Source organism: Procambarus clarkii, chromosome 58 (assembly GCF_040958095.1).
Source record: "Procambarus clarkii isolate CNS0578487 chromosome 58, FALCON_Pclarkii_2.0, whole genome shotgun sequence".
NCBI lineage: Eukaryota > Metazoa > Arthropoda > Malacostraca > Decapoda > Cambaridae > Procambarus > Procambarus clarkii.
The window spans coordinates 21,189,226-21,205,586 of NC_091207.1; the positions used below are offsets into that span (position 1 = coordinate 21,189,226).

Genomic DNA, 16,361 nt, shown 5'->3' on the forward strand with positions numbered 1-16,361 from the left:
TATATATATTATATATTTAGTCTCTGCTTTTGTCTTAATAATAATTTAAAAAGCCTTTCAGAGTAATTTGTTTCCTACGACATTAGTCTTTAGTTGGGTAAGAAGGAATGTTAAGATGTTGTGTTGCAGGCGACGTCTGGGGCTCTCTATATAAACCTTCCTGTAACCATACGCTTTTCTAAACATTAAACGATTGCATAGTTATTCGACAATTAATAATTGTATATATAATAAGCTACATCGTCAACGGAATATCAAGAACTCTCATCATATCAAAAATAAACACGAACCAATCACAAGCAAATAAGCTATCTTAGCGCTAGATGTGATTGGCTCATCCTCAGCCAATCACAGAATATACAAGACCTAAATTTAAATTTACTGGAATTATTTAAAACCACATTCCAGTGTTAACTGATACTTCATACATAACATGGCACTGAGAAAAATATATATATATATATATGTAAGAAAAAAAACAGTAAATATGGCCGCTTTTCAAAGCTACTTTCTAATTTTTAATGTTGACAAGATACTTCTTTTTTTTGTACCCGAAGCTTAAATCTTTGGCTTAATTCTCCACAGTAACTCGACCAGTCATTTATAACCATGACATTATACTCATAAAAATATACTTCTTCCTCTATGACAAATAAAACAGGAATGTCATTATTTAATCAGAGGAGAGGTGGGAATGTTGACGATATGGAGGGTGTGGAGCAGCAGGAGAAGGAGGAGGAGCAGGAGGAGCAGCAGGAGAAGGAGCAGCAGCAGCAGCAGGAGAAAGAGGAGCAGCAGGAGAAGGAGAAAAGACGTGGAGTAGGATAAGGAGAACTTGGTCACTGGGATTGGCTAACCCAAGCCAGGCCTAGGTTGTTCATCAGGGCTAGGCCGAGGGGTACCTGTAACAGTATATGGAACACCAAGACTCAGCCTCGTAAGGAAAGGGCCTCTCCTGAAGAGGGCGAGCCTCGGTGTTCCATCAGAGACAACAATATGGGAGAGTCTTTAGCATTATGGTGGCTGCTTGCCTTAAAAAAGATGCGGGGGGGAGAGGGTGAGGTGTTTATTAGCGTAGACTTACATTTAAGAAGGAATTCGGTGTGGAGTGTATCCTGGTAGAACACCCCCCCCCCCCGTGTCCTGTAAATAAGAAACTACTAATTCCATAATTAATTTCGGGACTTATTAATTAATACCAGAGATTCTAGGCAGGAAAATGTCCCCTGGTTTAATTTTGAGTTAAATATGTGATCTTTAAATAGATTAAATAATAAATAGATTATTGTGAACTGAAAATATCTTTCTTCTATCATTTCTCAATGTGATTTCATTCTCTCATGTCTCTATGTCTGGCTATTTATAGTAATTAATAATCTCGATTGAATCGGGAGACAGAAATAAGGGTCCTTTGCCCTTCAAGACAAAGTAGAAGACGGTGGTACACTGTTACAAGTCTTGAGTGACTCCCACCAACTACTGACGGACTCGTAACGAGGCCAAGGAGGTCCTCTACCACCAGTCTATGTTCCCAGGTGGTTCTTTAAGACATGTAAATATTACTTGAAGTATTGGATGTGTGGGCGTGAACCAGGGCCGTCAGTGAGGCGGTTCACCACAGTATATATCAGGTTATGGGAGAAATATATCAGGTTATGGAAGGAATATATCAGGTTAAGGCAGGAATATATCAGGTTATGGGAGGAATATATCAGGTTATGGGAGGAATATATCAGGTTATGGGAGGGATATATCAGGTTAAGGCAGGAATATATCAGGTTATGGGAAGAATATACCAGGTTATGGGAGGAATATATCAGGTTATGGGAGGGATATATCAGGTTATGGGAGGGATATATCAGGTTATGAGAAGAATATACCAGGTTAAGGGAGGAATATATCAGGTTATGGGAGGAATATATCAGGTTATGGGAGGGATATACCAGGTTATGAGAGGAATATACCAGGTTAAGGGAGGAATATATCAGGTTATGGGAGAGATATACCAGGTAATGGGAGGAATATACCAGGTTAAGGGAGGAATATATCAGGTTATGGGAGGGATATACCAGGTTATGGGAGGAATATACCAGGTAATGGGAGGAATATATCAGGTTATGGGAGAGATATACCAGGTAATGGGAGGAATATACCAGGTTATGGGAGGAATATACCAGGTTAAGGAAGGAATATATCAGGTTATGGGAGGGATATACTTATGGGAGGAATATATCAGATTAAGGGAGGAGAGCAGGAGGATGAGAACGAGAAGAGAAGGAGAAAGAGGAAGAAATAACGACGGAGAAGAGAAAGCAACAATGCCAAAATGCCACGAAGGAGAGAAGAGAGAGAGAGAGTAGAGACATGACTGGTTACTTGAAGAGAACACAAGGTAAAGAAAGAGGAGGACCACACTTGAGCATTAGGGCCAGCTACACCCTAGACAACAACGGGCGCTCCACACCCACCATATTATTTACTAAGACGAAGAATCTGTCACTCAGATCTAAAGGTTGTCGCCACAATCACGGTCTCTCTGAGTGAGGCGCTCTGGCTGGCTAAGACCTTCTTCAACAGCGGATGTTTTGTGATGTATTCAGGAGAGATGTTGCCGACCCTCGCAGCTGCTGGTCTTAGTCTCCCCACCATAAGTAGACACATTACCACGTAAGGATAAACCGGTTCATCACAGTACCAAAAACCAAAAATATTAATAGAGAGAGAGAGAGAGAGAGAGGTACTAAAACTCTATATAGAGCAAGTTAGGTCAAGGCCAAAGTCCCCCACCTTCCACCCGGCCAGAGCCTCCCGTCTCACCCACAACATTTAACATTATCCACAGCTTATACTACTCTGCATAACATATAACAACTTGTGTAATATACTCACACGTACTCAGCTGGCATACACACACGTCTACACCCGCGCGAGTGTGGCAGGTACACTAGGTACACCCACTCAGCACACGACACCCAGGGCAACAGCTGGTTTAAGAAGCAAACACATGTCCAACTACATTAGTGGTCCCTTGAGTAACTGCTGGAGGGCCACTTTGGTTCATCGTCACTGCTTATATTACAGAGGTGGTGGGGCTGGTGTCCCACAGATGTCCCACGAATGTGAGGCACAGGAGTCCCTCAGAAGTGATTCACAGGTGTCCCATTATATGGGGGTCCATAGAAATTCCACAGAAGAGGGTCCACAAGTGTCCCCACAGACGGGGTCCTCAGATACACAGACTCACCCGTGCTTGGCACCCGCCTACCACAGGAACCCCCAGACGCAACATTCCCGTGACCTTGTGCAGCTGCAGTATGCTGGTCAGGGGCAGCTTCCACGTCAAGGTGACATTGCAATGCTCTCGTAAGTTTGCAGTTTAAACAAGCACTCATATCCATTCATTTCTGCAAGATATTGGAGTGAGCCATGTAGTCTGTGACACACCATCTCCACCAGGTGTGTGTGTGTGTGTGTGTGTGTGTGTGTGTGTGTGTGTGTGTGTGTGTGTGTGTGTGTGTGTGTGTGTGTGTGTGTGTGTGTGTGTGTGTGTCTGTGTGTGTGTGTGTGTGTTGTAAACTTTCTGTCCGATAAAGCTCTACTTTTGTACACAAACATGGCTCCTGTTAACACTCGAGCAAATAATATAATTCAACTATGAAAAGAAATCACTTGCTTTGCTTTCTGCATCACAGCTAATAAAAGTGCTTTATCAAACAGGCATTCAAAACATAAACACCCTCCTACATGTAAATATTAATAAGTGGCTCCACCGTACTGCACATGTATATCACTGGTCACGCTGCCCTACCCTCTCTGGAGCATTAGCTAGTGCTCGTTCCCGGGCCTCTGGTGCACGCTCGCTCAGGGGCACCTAGTTACACTACGGTTCCCAGACATGCTTGCTCAAGGGCACCCCCCTTCTATGCTTGCTCAAGGGCACCCTTCTATGCTTGCTCAAGGGCACACCCTTCTATGCTTGCTCAAGGGCACACCCTTCTATGCTTGCTCAAGGGCACCCTTCTATGCTTGCTCAAGGGCACCCTTCTATGCTTGCTCAAGGGTACCCTTCTATGCTTGCTCAAGGGCACCCTTCTATGCTTGCTCAAGGGCACCCTCTCATGCCTGTTCAGGGGCATCTTCCTATGCTCACTGCAGAGTTCCAGTAATATTAATTCTGACAGTTCAACTCATTTGAATGTTCGAAGTAACGTATCTTTTTTTGCAAACAGTTACGATCAAATTCTGGATATCTTACAGGATACCCAGACGTGCTTATTGAATAGACCGTCCCATCATGCTCGCTCAGGGGCTCACCAATTGTCTCTCCAAACTAGACTGTCTGAACTCACTACAGGGAACCATTGTCCAGGTTACTCTGTACAGACTTTTGCGTCTTATAAGGTATCTTTCTATGCTCTTTCTCAGGGTGCCAAGTCAAACTCACCGCGGGGCTCCTGGGAACGGCAGCTTCTTATTGGCTGGTGACACACAGGGTAGCCATCTACAGTCAGCAAGTGGCACCAGTTGTGCTCAGTAAAGGGCACTCAGCGTGTGTTCGACTATGCTCCTCGGACGGCTTCTACTGGATTATAATACGGAAATTCTCGAGGTTCAATTCCAAAAAAGGAAAAAACTATAATTATGAGAATCCTTATTTTTCTTTGCGTAATCCCGTCCGCATGGTTGAAGGCGCTCAAGACTCCCTACCATTCCTCTTACTGTATAAGCTTCTCGCTGAGTTCACTATTTGTTAAGACATGTTTGTTTGAGTGAGCTTATTTACATACATGATAATATTTGCAGACACACAAGATTGGTAAGAGTCTAGTGGTAGAGGAACAGTGTCACGCATCATCACGGAGCACACACATAGTCACATTTTGTTGCCACTAATAATCACTAGGTTTAATGGCTTCCTGTCGTTAGCACGTGGTAAGTCACCAATGTATCAGTGGTGTTGATCTTCTGGGGCCGACAGACGCTCCCCAGAGGCTCGTTCAAGTGTCCACAAACTACCACAAGCTCACTAACTACCACTCCATTCATGAACAGCTCAGTGCCTGGTTCCACCTTCCAGTTCTGCCAACACAAACAAAAACACACACACTTTCACTGAACTTTGCTTCGTATAGTTTCACTATTTGCTTGAACTGCCAATTATTTGAGTTGGATTAGTGTGCGTGTGGGTGTTGGAGAGGGGACCGGGCCCCGAGCTGACGGTCACACGAGAGGCAAGTCAGGTGCGCAGTCTCCAGGACGCCCAAGAGGTCGAGGGCGAGAGGTGAGCTGGGGGGTCGGTGCTCCTGGCGGAGGCGAGCACAACCCACCAGCGGCCCATCACTGGTGCTGGGACTCGTTGCGAACCTGGCTTGCTACAGGTATATTAAAAGCCTATCTTTGGTACATGATGACAGCGAGACACCATCGGGACTGGTATTCGTCGAGTGTATCAACACAGGTCGGCTGCTACACCTGCTGTAGACAAGGGCAGTTCTACGGTAACACACACAGGCTCTCCAACCTACCAGACGGAAATTAACACTAGTAATGCTACTATCACTCTAAACTTCAATACACATAATTATTATTATTAGCAGTTCTAAGTGTTTTTTGTTATCTTCTCTTCCATAAATCACTATGCCTCACTAAGACCTATTGTTCACTTCTTGGACAATGATCTTGGCCAATGTGATTCCTGCACAGCCATTTCACTGTAATTGTGATTATCGCTCCACAACACACACTGAACTGGTGTGATTTCTCCGGCTACGGTGAGAAGGTTACCACCACGCCACCACCACGCCAGAGGGCGACGCTGACGTTGGCGCCAGCAGCGCCAGCAGCGCCGTCACCACCAGCAGCACCCACACCGACGGCACCAGCCCGCAACCCCCGTTTATTGGGGGACTGGACCTGCACCCGCCTGTAAAGGGGAAGACGCAAGTAGGTGTTATATCCTCACACGTGTTATTGTTCTCACCGGGATACAGCATGCTAACAAGGACAACTATGCTAACGTTGATGCGGCTCTAAGAAAGAAAACGGGGTAAAAGCAATATACACGGCATGATATTTTTAAGTTTCTTCATGAAGAAGAAAATGCATAATTTATGGGTAAACAAAGACAATTTAATGGTATCAGTGTTCAAATATAAAGGTAAAAAATTTGCTTCAATAACCGGAAATTTAAAAAAAAGAGTTCTAACATCAGCACACTTATTGACTCTTTTAATTAATGTTACCCCACATAAATTATATTCAGTAAAGTTAAAGACACCTATAATTTTTTTTTAGTAAGGGTTTAGAATATCAAGTGTAAGCGTAATTATTTAATACACACACTCAAGCAGTCTAAGAGCTAACAGCTCGATCCTGCAGACACAAATCGAAGGTACACATAGTAAATAACACACACACACACACACGCGGTTGAGAGGCGGGACCAAAGAGCCAGAGCTCAACCCCTGCAAACACAACTAGGTGAGTACACACACACACACAACGCAAGAAATTGTCTTCCGGTGTGTGTGTGTGATTATCACTTAATTTCATAAAGACATACAGGAAAATAATCCAGAAATGATGCACGAAATCAAATAAAGATGCCCAAAAGGCTGAGAAGAGATACATGCAACCACTAGGAGACAGATGTACGAGAGAACATCACCATCAATGTCTTAACCCTTACACTGCTATTCCCGCCTCGGAGCGTTTTTAGCACGTTAGTCTCCGTGCGCGGTTGGTCCCGATGTAATTTAATAATTATTTGATGATATTAGTAATTTTTGTGTATTATTTGTGATGATAATAGGGGTTTTCCCTCACGAATCTACGGAAATAGTAGATGATTCAGTGATGAACCAGCCCGTCCTCTCGAGTTGTTCCAACCTCACAAAATTAATGTACTAAACTGCCCGAATCACTGTAACCTAACCATAACCTAACCTAACTTAACCGTAACCTAACCTAACCTAATCGTAACCTAACCTAACCGTAACCTAACCTAACCATAACCTAACCTAACCGTAACCTAACCGTAACCGTAACCTAACCTAACCTAACCTAACCGTAACCTAACCTAACCATAACCTAACCTAACCTGACCTAACCTAACCGTAACCTAACCTAACCGTAACCTAACCGTAACCTAACCTAACCGTAACCATAACCTAACCATAACCTAACCTAACCTAACCATAACCTAACCTAACCGATGGAGCCACGAACAGGAAAGTAACAGCCGGTCAATTTAGCGAGCCGCTATGATTTTATAAGACATCATATTATGACTTCAAATTATGATTTTGACTTCAAAATTACAAATCAGATTTTGACTTCAAAATGCGATGTATTATTCGAGAGGACAAGGTTGGATGGAGAGTGGGAGGAACACGCCCGAGGGGATGTGGTAGGGGATGTGGTAGAGGATGGTGGACGAGGCAGCCACACCCTGAAACAAATCCACAAGGGCAGTGACGAGGATTCGAACCTGCGTCTGGGAGCATCCCAGACACTGCCTTCATCGACTGAGCTACGACAGGGTAAAAGGGTTGAAACCGAAGTTCTACTGAACCACACCCTGCTTTATATTGCTCATTGAACCCACATTATGGCACCTAACAAATGTTTTAAGTCATTTTCCTGCCATCTACATATGTTTTTTGATACAAGTTCATATGAATAAAAATATATATTATTTAATTTTGGAAATACTTTTGTCAGTGAGCCGGAGCCAAAGTTGGGAAAATATTAAACTGTACTTTATTTCCACTTAGTAGAAACAAATTATTTTTTGAATTGTTTTTGTTATATATGTTAATTTGAAATATTTTTAGAATATTCTAATTTATTATTGTCATTTTATTTTTGTCTGGGGATAAATTCCCCCCCCCCCCCCTCTCTCTCTCTCTCAACACCACAATGACCAAACTAGAAAACCTACATTTGTTTCTTCTCAAACTTAACATAACTTTCTCTGTAAGTTTCTAAGATTTTTTAATTAATTTTCTAAAAAAAAAGAGCATAAGGGTTAATAGACAATGACAACAAGCATAAAACAGAAGAGGGCGGATGGAAAATATTGAGCCCAAAAGGCTGCGCGCACTGATGGCTTTACTAGAATGAACGAAGGCAAGAAGAATGAACGAGAATGAAGGAAGATAATTATCAGGGAAAAGCGCCAAGCCATTACGACTATATAGCACTGGGAAGGGGGATAGGATAAGGATTTGGGATGAGACGGAGCAGGGGAAGGAATGGTGCCCCGTCCTAACCATAACCTAACCTAACCTAACCGTAACCTAACCGTAACCTAACCGTAACCTAACCGTAACCTAACCTAACCTATTCTATTGTTGACGGTCGGGGATTGAACGCCGACCTGCATGAAGCGAGACCGTCGCTCTACCGTCCACCCCAAGTGGTTGGACGAACTCTTGTATATACAAATACAAAAATAAAAACACAAAAATATAAAAAGAATAGAAGAGCAATGCAGCAGAAGTGAATATAAACCCAACAGCAACATCAAGGAAATAAGACCTCTCAAAACAGACATTTCATCCACGGGGCAAGAAAGAGCTACAAGTTACTCCATAGAGGGAGCCGGTCGGCCGAACGAACAGCACGCTGGACTTGTGATCCTGTGGTCCTGGGTTCGATCCCAGGCGCCGGCGAGAAACATTGGACAGAGTTTCTTTCACCCTATGCCCCTGTTACCTAGTAGTAAAATAGGTACCTGGGTGTTAGTCAGCTGTCACGGGCTGCTTCCTGGGGGTGGAGGCCTGGTCGAGGACCGGGCCGCGGGGACACTAAAATGCCCCGAAATCATCTAAAGATAACCTCAAGATAAGATGGCCATATTACCAGCAAGAGTCACGTGAAGGACCAAGTGACTACCTTAACAACAGAGAGGTGAGGAGGACAGTAACCAAATATTTCTACAGACTCTAGTGCAAGCCTTCACGGCGTGTTGACGCTAGAGCCGGAGGAGCTCTAGAGGTGAAGGAGAGGTAGCCTAAGAGAGGGTAATGAGTCAACTATAGAGATACTAGACGCAACGGGGGCTGCAGGATCACACAATGTATCCCCTTAGTTGTTGAAAGAGGCTGCACACGCCCTCACCGTACCTCCAGCACTGACCTTCAATTATTTATTAGCCAGGGGAGAATTGCCCAGCAGCTGGAAGATGGCAAATGTGGAATCAATAGATAACAAAGAGGCTAGAGAGGATATGTGAACTAGTGCTACTAACCAACATACCCTGCATCAACTTGAGACTTAACCCTATATACAACTGTAAAGGTGAGACTTCAAGACTATCTAGACAGAATTAGAGTTGTAAACAATCATCAACACAGCCTTAAAGGTAAACAACGCACAATTAGCACACTGGAGTCATACTATAAGGTAATAAAATAAGATGGAGCGGCCATCTTGCATATTTCTAGAGTCTTCCAAAAAATTTTTAATACAGTTCAGGATAAACAATTAATACTCAAACTTGAGAAGCAGGTGAGAGCAATCACAAGAGCATTACAATAAGTAAGAGAGAGAGAGTACCTAACAGACAGGAGTCAAAGTGAGGGGAACAAGAAGGCCAACTGACACAGGGTAACAATAGCAGTTCCCCAAGAATCAGTCCAAGGACCCAAACTATTCCTCATCTATGTCATTGACCTAACCACAGCAGCTCGTTCTCCAGAACGTTCCCGACCTAACTTAAACTGTGGAACAAAATAACCCGAACCTAACCTACAGAGAACGGGACATCACATCAATTTCACCAACCGCTCCATTTTTAGTACATCAATGTTTGGCCTTAGGGGAAAAGTCTAGGCCAAAATGTCTAGGCTAGGGGTCCTATTTGCCAAGGGTTGCACAGGATGTAATATTAGCGAGGGGAATCAGAAGATAATTGAATACTTCCACACATACACAAGCTGTAGATTCCATCCAAGAAATGGTTACTGGAATTCAGCATGAGCCCACTCACAGTATGGCATACAATACAGGGCACTAATCACACTGAAACAATTGTAAAATCAAGTATGAAGGAGGGAGACATTAGTATGAAGGGAGGTAACAAGCAGGAGAGAGAGAGAGAGAGAGACAGAGACAGACAGAGAGACAGAGACAGAGAGAGAGAGAGAGAGAGAGAGAGAGAGAGAGAGAGAGAGAGAGAGAGAGAGAGAGAGAGAGAGAGAGAGAGAGAGAGAGAGAGAGAGACAGAGAGACAGAGACAGAGACAGAGACAGAGAGAGAGAGACAGAGAGAGAGAGAGAGAGAGAGAGAGAGAGAGAGAGACAGAGACAGAGAGAGAGAGACAGAGAGAGAGAGAGACAGAGAGAGAGAGAGAGAGACACAGAGAGAGAGACAGAGACAGAGACAGAGACAGAGAGAGAGAGAGAGAGAGAGAGAGAGAGAGAGAGAGAGAGAGAGAGAGAGAGAGAGAGAGAGAGACAGAGACAGAGACAGAGAGGTAGGTATACTGACCAACACTGGTGGTGTTGAGGGCGATGTGGCCGTGGAGGCCTGGGGTGAGGTCCCTGCCGCAGGAGAGGGTGGAGGAGGCCAGGGAGAGGACGCCGGAGCCGTGGTCCAGCACCAGACACAGGTGGCGGAAGCCCTTACTGCTGCGTGAGATGGGCGTCACTACCAGGTACTGCCGCCCGCCCTCCTCCCACCAGCCGTGACACGAGTACTCTGTGGAGGGGCGCGGCTCTTAGTGCGGGGGTGTGGCTGGGGGTACAGGGGTCCCTGGGGGTGTACCTGGGGGTACAGGGGTCCCTGGGTGTGTACCTGGGGGTACAGGGGTCCCTGGGTGTGTACCTGGGTGTACAGGGGTACCTGGGTGTGTACCTGGGGGTACAGGGGTCCCTGGGTGTGTACCTGGGGGTACAGGGGTCCCTGGGTGTGTACCTGGGTGTACAGGGGTATCACCTGGGTGTGTACCTGGGGGTACAGGGGTCCCTGGGTGTGTACCTGGGGGTACAGGGGTCCCTGGGTGTGTACCTGGGTGTACAGGGGTATCACCTGGGTGTGTACCTGGGGGTACAGGGGTCCCTGGGTGTGTACCTGGGTGTACAGGGGTCCCTGGGTGTGTACCTGGGGGTACAGGGGTCCCTGGGTGTGTACCTGGGGGTACAGGGGTCCCTGGGTGTGTACCTGGGGGTACAGGGGTCCCTGGGTGTGTACCTGGGGGTACAGGGGTACCTGGGTGTGTGGATGAGTGTACATATTGCACACTGTGCAGTGGCTCCTAATATGTTCTGCCCATTTCAACAATTTATGTACAAATTATTTGATATATATATATATATATATATATATATATATATATATATATATTTATATATATATATATATATATATATATATATATATATATATATATAAACAAGCATTTGCAGCTATAATCTTTATCACTAAACAACTTTAATGTGAAAATAAAACAGTGAATTGCCAGTGTTATATGGAAATAAAACAGCGAGGAAGCAGCAAGCAAGTCCGCTAAGCAAGGCTCACACACACACACACACACACACACACACACACACACACACACACACACACACACACAGTCGTTGGGTCGCCTGCCTTAACACACTACAGCAACTCTAAACTGTCGTATTTCTCGTTAAAATTAACTTTACAGCCACTCAGCCCTGGCTTGCTCCCTCCCTGAGCCATAAGGGCTACAGAGATCCTCCAGCGTCAAATGGTAAACATTGACATGCGGAGTATTCACCAAACAGGCTTTTTTTTTCTCTCTCTCTCTCTCTCTCTCTCTCTCTCTCTCTCTCTCTCTCTCTCTCTCTCTCTCTCTCTCTCTCTCTCTCTCTCTCTCTCTCTCTCTCTCTTATACGTAATTTGAATGTATAAGGTGAAGGATAGTTACACACACACAGATCACACTAACGTGATGCATCAAATGAACAAATCCACAAGGGATGCTCCCGGACGCAGGTTCGAATCCTCGTCACGGCCCTTGTGGATTTGTTCATCTGAAGGATAGTTAGTGTATTACCTCATCCGGCCACTGTCAGCTAACATGATCGTGGTTCACCACTCTACAGAGGAACTGACGCTTGGGCCTACAAAGGAGGAACTTCAAGAGGCGGGCCTACAGAGGAGGAGCTACAAGAGGCGGGCCTACATAACAGAGTCCAGAGAAGAGGACCACGCTGGAAGAAGGACTCTCATGTAGATGACGTCTAGAAGAGGTCAATAAAATCTAGGAGAGGTCAATGACGTCTATCAGAGGTCAGTGAGGGCTAGGAGAGGTCAATGACGTCTATCAGAGGTCAGTGAGGGCTAGGAGAGGTCAATGACGTCTATCAGAGGTCAGTGAGGGCTAGGAGAGGTCAATGACGTCTATCAGAGGTCAGTGAGGGCTAGGAGAGGTCAATGACGTCTATCAGAGGTCAGTGAGGTCTAGGAGAGGTCAATGAAGTCTCGAACAAGCAGCTAACACTCCACAATTCAACAATGGCACCACTCTTGCTAAATTAATACTTCATACATATAAAGTGTGAGACATAATCCCTCCTCTCTCTCTCTCTCTCTCTCTCTCTCTCTCTCTCTCTCTCTCTCTCTCTCTCTCTCTCTCTCTCTCTCTCTCTCTCTCTCTCTCTCTCTCTCTCTCTCTCTTCCGTGTGTCCGTGTTTACAGAAGCAGGTCTACAAAAGATAACGAAAAGCTGTCGTAGAGAAGGTGTGAAGATGAGTGAGATGAGAGTAGCGTGAGACATAAACAATGGAGCAGTGTAGCGGGGCGAGACGACCTTACCTGCAGAGGAGCAGCGGTTACTGATGACGAGGGTGTCGGTGGTGGAGCAGCCGACGGAGAGGGAGGTGTAGGGCAGGTCCTCACACTCGGAGCTGTGGTGGCCAGGGATGAGCTCGCCGCCGCTGCCGCCCCCGCCAGGGACACCCAGCCCGCCCCCGCCTGCCACACTGCCCCCGCCGCCGCCGCCGCCACTCCGCGACGTGGACGCCACCGCGGAGGCCCGGATGTCCACACCGACGCTGCCGCCGCCAACCACCTCGTAACGCCCCGTTCCCGGGCACTGTCGGCTCTCAGCCGTGCTTCCTGTGTCAGGGGGGAAGAGGAAAGGTTCTTAAGAGTTGACCAGACCACACACTAGAAGGTGAAGAGACGACGACGTTTCGGTCCGTCCTGGACCATTCTCAAGTCGATTGTCGACTTGAGAATGGTCCAGGATGGACCGAAACGTCGTCGTCCCTTCACCTTCTAGTATGTGATCTGGTGAACATACTTTAGCCACGTTATTGTGACTCATCGCCTGCACAAGGTTCTTAGAGTACTGCTCTCTACTCATCTCTTTGAATTTGAAGAATCCAGTTGAATCCAGAAGTTGAGAGACGCAAAGAATCCGTCGTTGCGTCACTCAACTCTTGCGAGAATTCGGAACACTCTTAAGGGTTTAATTACGTTTATTTACTCCATATTGTGAGAGTGAGTTATGTTGGCGTGCGTACCTGTGGTTTCTCTCCACTCTCTCCATCTTTGTTCTCCTGTTCTTCTTGAACACGGTGAACATTTTGCATTTCTTTTTCAGTCACCTAAGTCTCGCATATATATATATATATATATATATATATATATATATATATATATATATATATATATATATATATATATATATATATATTGGTGTACCGACTTGTTGTACTTGCGGGGGTTGAGCTCTGGCTCTTTGGTCCCGCCTCTCAACCGTCAATCAACAGGTGTACAGGTTCCTGAGCCTACTGGGCTCTATCATATCTACACTTGAAACTGTGTATGGAGTCAGCCTCCACCACATCACTTCCTAATGCATTCCATTTGTCTACTACTCTGACACTGAACAAATTCTTTCTAACGTCTCTATGGCTCAATTGGGCACTCAATTTCCACTTGTGTCCCCTAGTGCGTGTGCCTCTTGTGTTAAAAAGTCTTGTCTTTATCTACCCTATCAATTTCTCTGAGAATCTTGTATGTGGTGATCGTGTCCTCTCTAACTCTTCTGTCTCCCAGTGACGTGAGGTTCAATTCCCGTAGTCTCTCCTCGTAGCTCATACCTCTCAGTTCGGGTACTAGTCTGGTGGCAAACCTTTAAACCTTTTCCAGTTTAGTCCTATGCTTGACTAGATATGGACTCCATGCTGGAGCCGCATACTCCAGGATTGGTCTGACATATGTGGTATACAAAGTTCTGAAAGATTCCTTACGCAAGTTTTTAAAGGCCGTTCTTATGTTAGCCAATCTGGCATATGCCGCTGATGTTATCCTCTTGATATGAGCTTCAGGGGACAGGTCTGGCGTGATATCAACCCCCAGGTCTTTCTCTCTTTCTTAGATTCTTGAAGAATTTCATCTCCCAAATGATACCTTGTATCTGGTCTCCTGCTCCCTACATCTATCTTCATTACATTGCATTTGCTTGGGTTAAACTATAACAACCATTTGTTCGACCATTCTTGCAGCTTGTCCAGGTCTTCTTGAAGCCTCAAGCTGTCCTCCACTGTCTTAATCCTTCTCATGTGTGTGTGTGTATGTGTGTGTGTGTGTGTGTGTGTGTGTGTGTGTGTGTGTGTGTGTGTGTGTGTGTGTGTGTGTGTGTGTGTGTGTGTGTGTGTGTGACAACCCCGCTGTGTTGTCATGGTTGAATACTCACTGAAGGAGTTAAAACTCACTCAGGAAGATAATACCCTCTGAAGGAGGTAATACTCACTATGGGAGGTAATACTATTGGAGGTAATACTATGGGAGGTAATACTATGGGAGGTAATACTATGGGAGGTAATACTATTGGAGGTAATACTATGGGAGGTAATACTATGGGAGGTAATACTATGGGAGGTAATACTCCCTATGGGAGGTAATACTATGGGAGGTAATACTATGGGAGGTAATACTCACTATGGGAGGTAATACTATGGGAGGTAATACTATGGGAGGTAATACTATTGGAGGTAATACTATTGGAGGTAATACTATTGGAGGTAATACTCCCTATGGGAGGTAATACTATGGGAGGTAATACTATGGGAGGTAATACTATGGGAGGTAATACTATGGGAGGTAATACTCACTATGGGAGGTAATACTATGGGAGGTAATACTCACTGTGGGAGGTAATACTATGGGAGGTAATACTATTGGAGGTAATACTCACTATGGGAGGTAATACTATGGGAGGTAATACTATGGGAGGTAATACTATGGGAGGTAATACTCACTATGGGAGGTAATACTATGGGAGGTAATACTCACTATGGGAGGTAATACTATGGGAGGTAATACTCACTATGGGAGGTAATACTATGGGAGGTAATACTATGGGAGGTAATACTCACTATGGGAGGTAATACTATGGGAGGTAATACTCACTATGGGAGGTAATACTATGGGAGGTAATACTCACTATGGGAGGTAATACTATTGGAGGTAATACTCCCTATGGGAGGTAATACTATGGGAGGTAATACTATGGGAGGTAATACTCACTGACGAAGGTGGTGAAGTTGTTGGAGGAGATGTCGAAGTACTGCGGGGAGCAGGCAGCCACGGCCACCGGAGTGACCTTACCTGTGGAAGGTCAACACCAGGTCAGCAGGGGTCGGCCGGGTAGGAGGGGGGGGGGGGGGGGTAGTGGTGTTTTAAGGGGGGTTCCTCGGGTCATTAGAGGTCAAGTACACCCAGGACAAGGGGTAGTGAGAGGGCAGGACTCACTCACTCACTCACTCTCTCTCTCTCTCTCTCTCTCTCTCTCTCTCTCTCTCTCTCTCTCTCTCTCTATCTCTCTCTCTATCTCTCTCTTATCTCTCTCTATCTCTCTCTATCTCTCTCTATCTCTCTCTCTCTCTCTCTCTCTCTCTCTCTCTCTCTCTCTCTCTCTCTCTCTCTCTCTCTCTCTCTCTCTCTCTCTCTCTCTCTCTATCTATCTATCTCTTTATCTCTCTTTATCTCTCTCTTTATCTCTCTTTATCTCTTTATCTCTCTCTCTCTCTCTTTCTCTCTCTCTCTCTCTCTCTCTCTCTCTCTCTCTCTCTCTCTCTCTCTCTCTCTCTCTCTCTCTCTCTCTCTCTTATCTCTCTCTTCTCTCTCTCTCTCTCTCTCTCTCTCTCTCTCTCTCTCTCTCTCTCTCTCTCTCTCTCTCTCTCTCTCTCTTTATCTCTCTCTCTCTTTATCTCTCTCTCTCTCTCTCTCTCTCTCTCTCTCTCTCTCTCTCTCTCTCTCTCTCTCTCTCTCTCTCTCTCTGTCTCTCAGAGATTTTGTTCACTTATCTTAACTCTTCATTCTCTAATATGTTTTTAAGTTTAATATATTTGCTGACACACTTTCTACTAAACATT

The 16,361-nt window shown here is 45.2% G+C and overlaps 1 protein-coding gene across 1 annotated transcript in view; it reads right to left on the reverse strand.

The window, feature by feature from the left end:
- Positions 1 to 16,361, reverse strand: part of LOC123767985 (uncharacterized) — a 46,387-nt gene that overhangs the window by 6,736 nt on the left and 23,290 nt on the right. Inside the window, exons 7-10 of the mRNA XM_069306655.1 lie at positions 15,514 to 15,594; positions 12,790 to 13,092; positions 10,495 to 10,704; positions 1 to 5,923 (exon numbers count right to left, since the gene is read on the reverse strand). The exon at positions 1 to 5,923 is cut by the window's left edge and continues 6,736 nt beyond it. Of these exons, the coding sequence (XP_069162756.1) occupies positions 5,781 to 5,923; positions 10,495 to 10,704; positions 12,790 to 13,092; positions 15,514 to 15,594 (737 nt within the window). The 3' untranslated portion in view covers positions 1 to 5,780. The remainder of the gene's footprint in view (positions 5,924 to 10,494; positions 10,705 to 12,789; positions 13,093 to 15,513; positions 15,595 to 16,361) is intronic.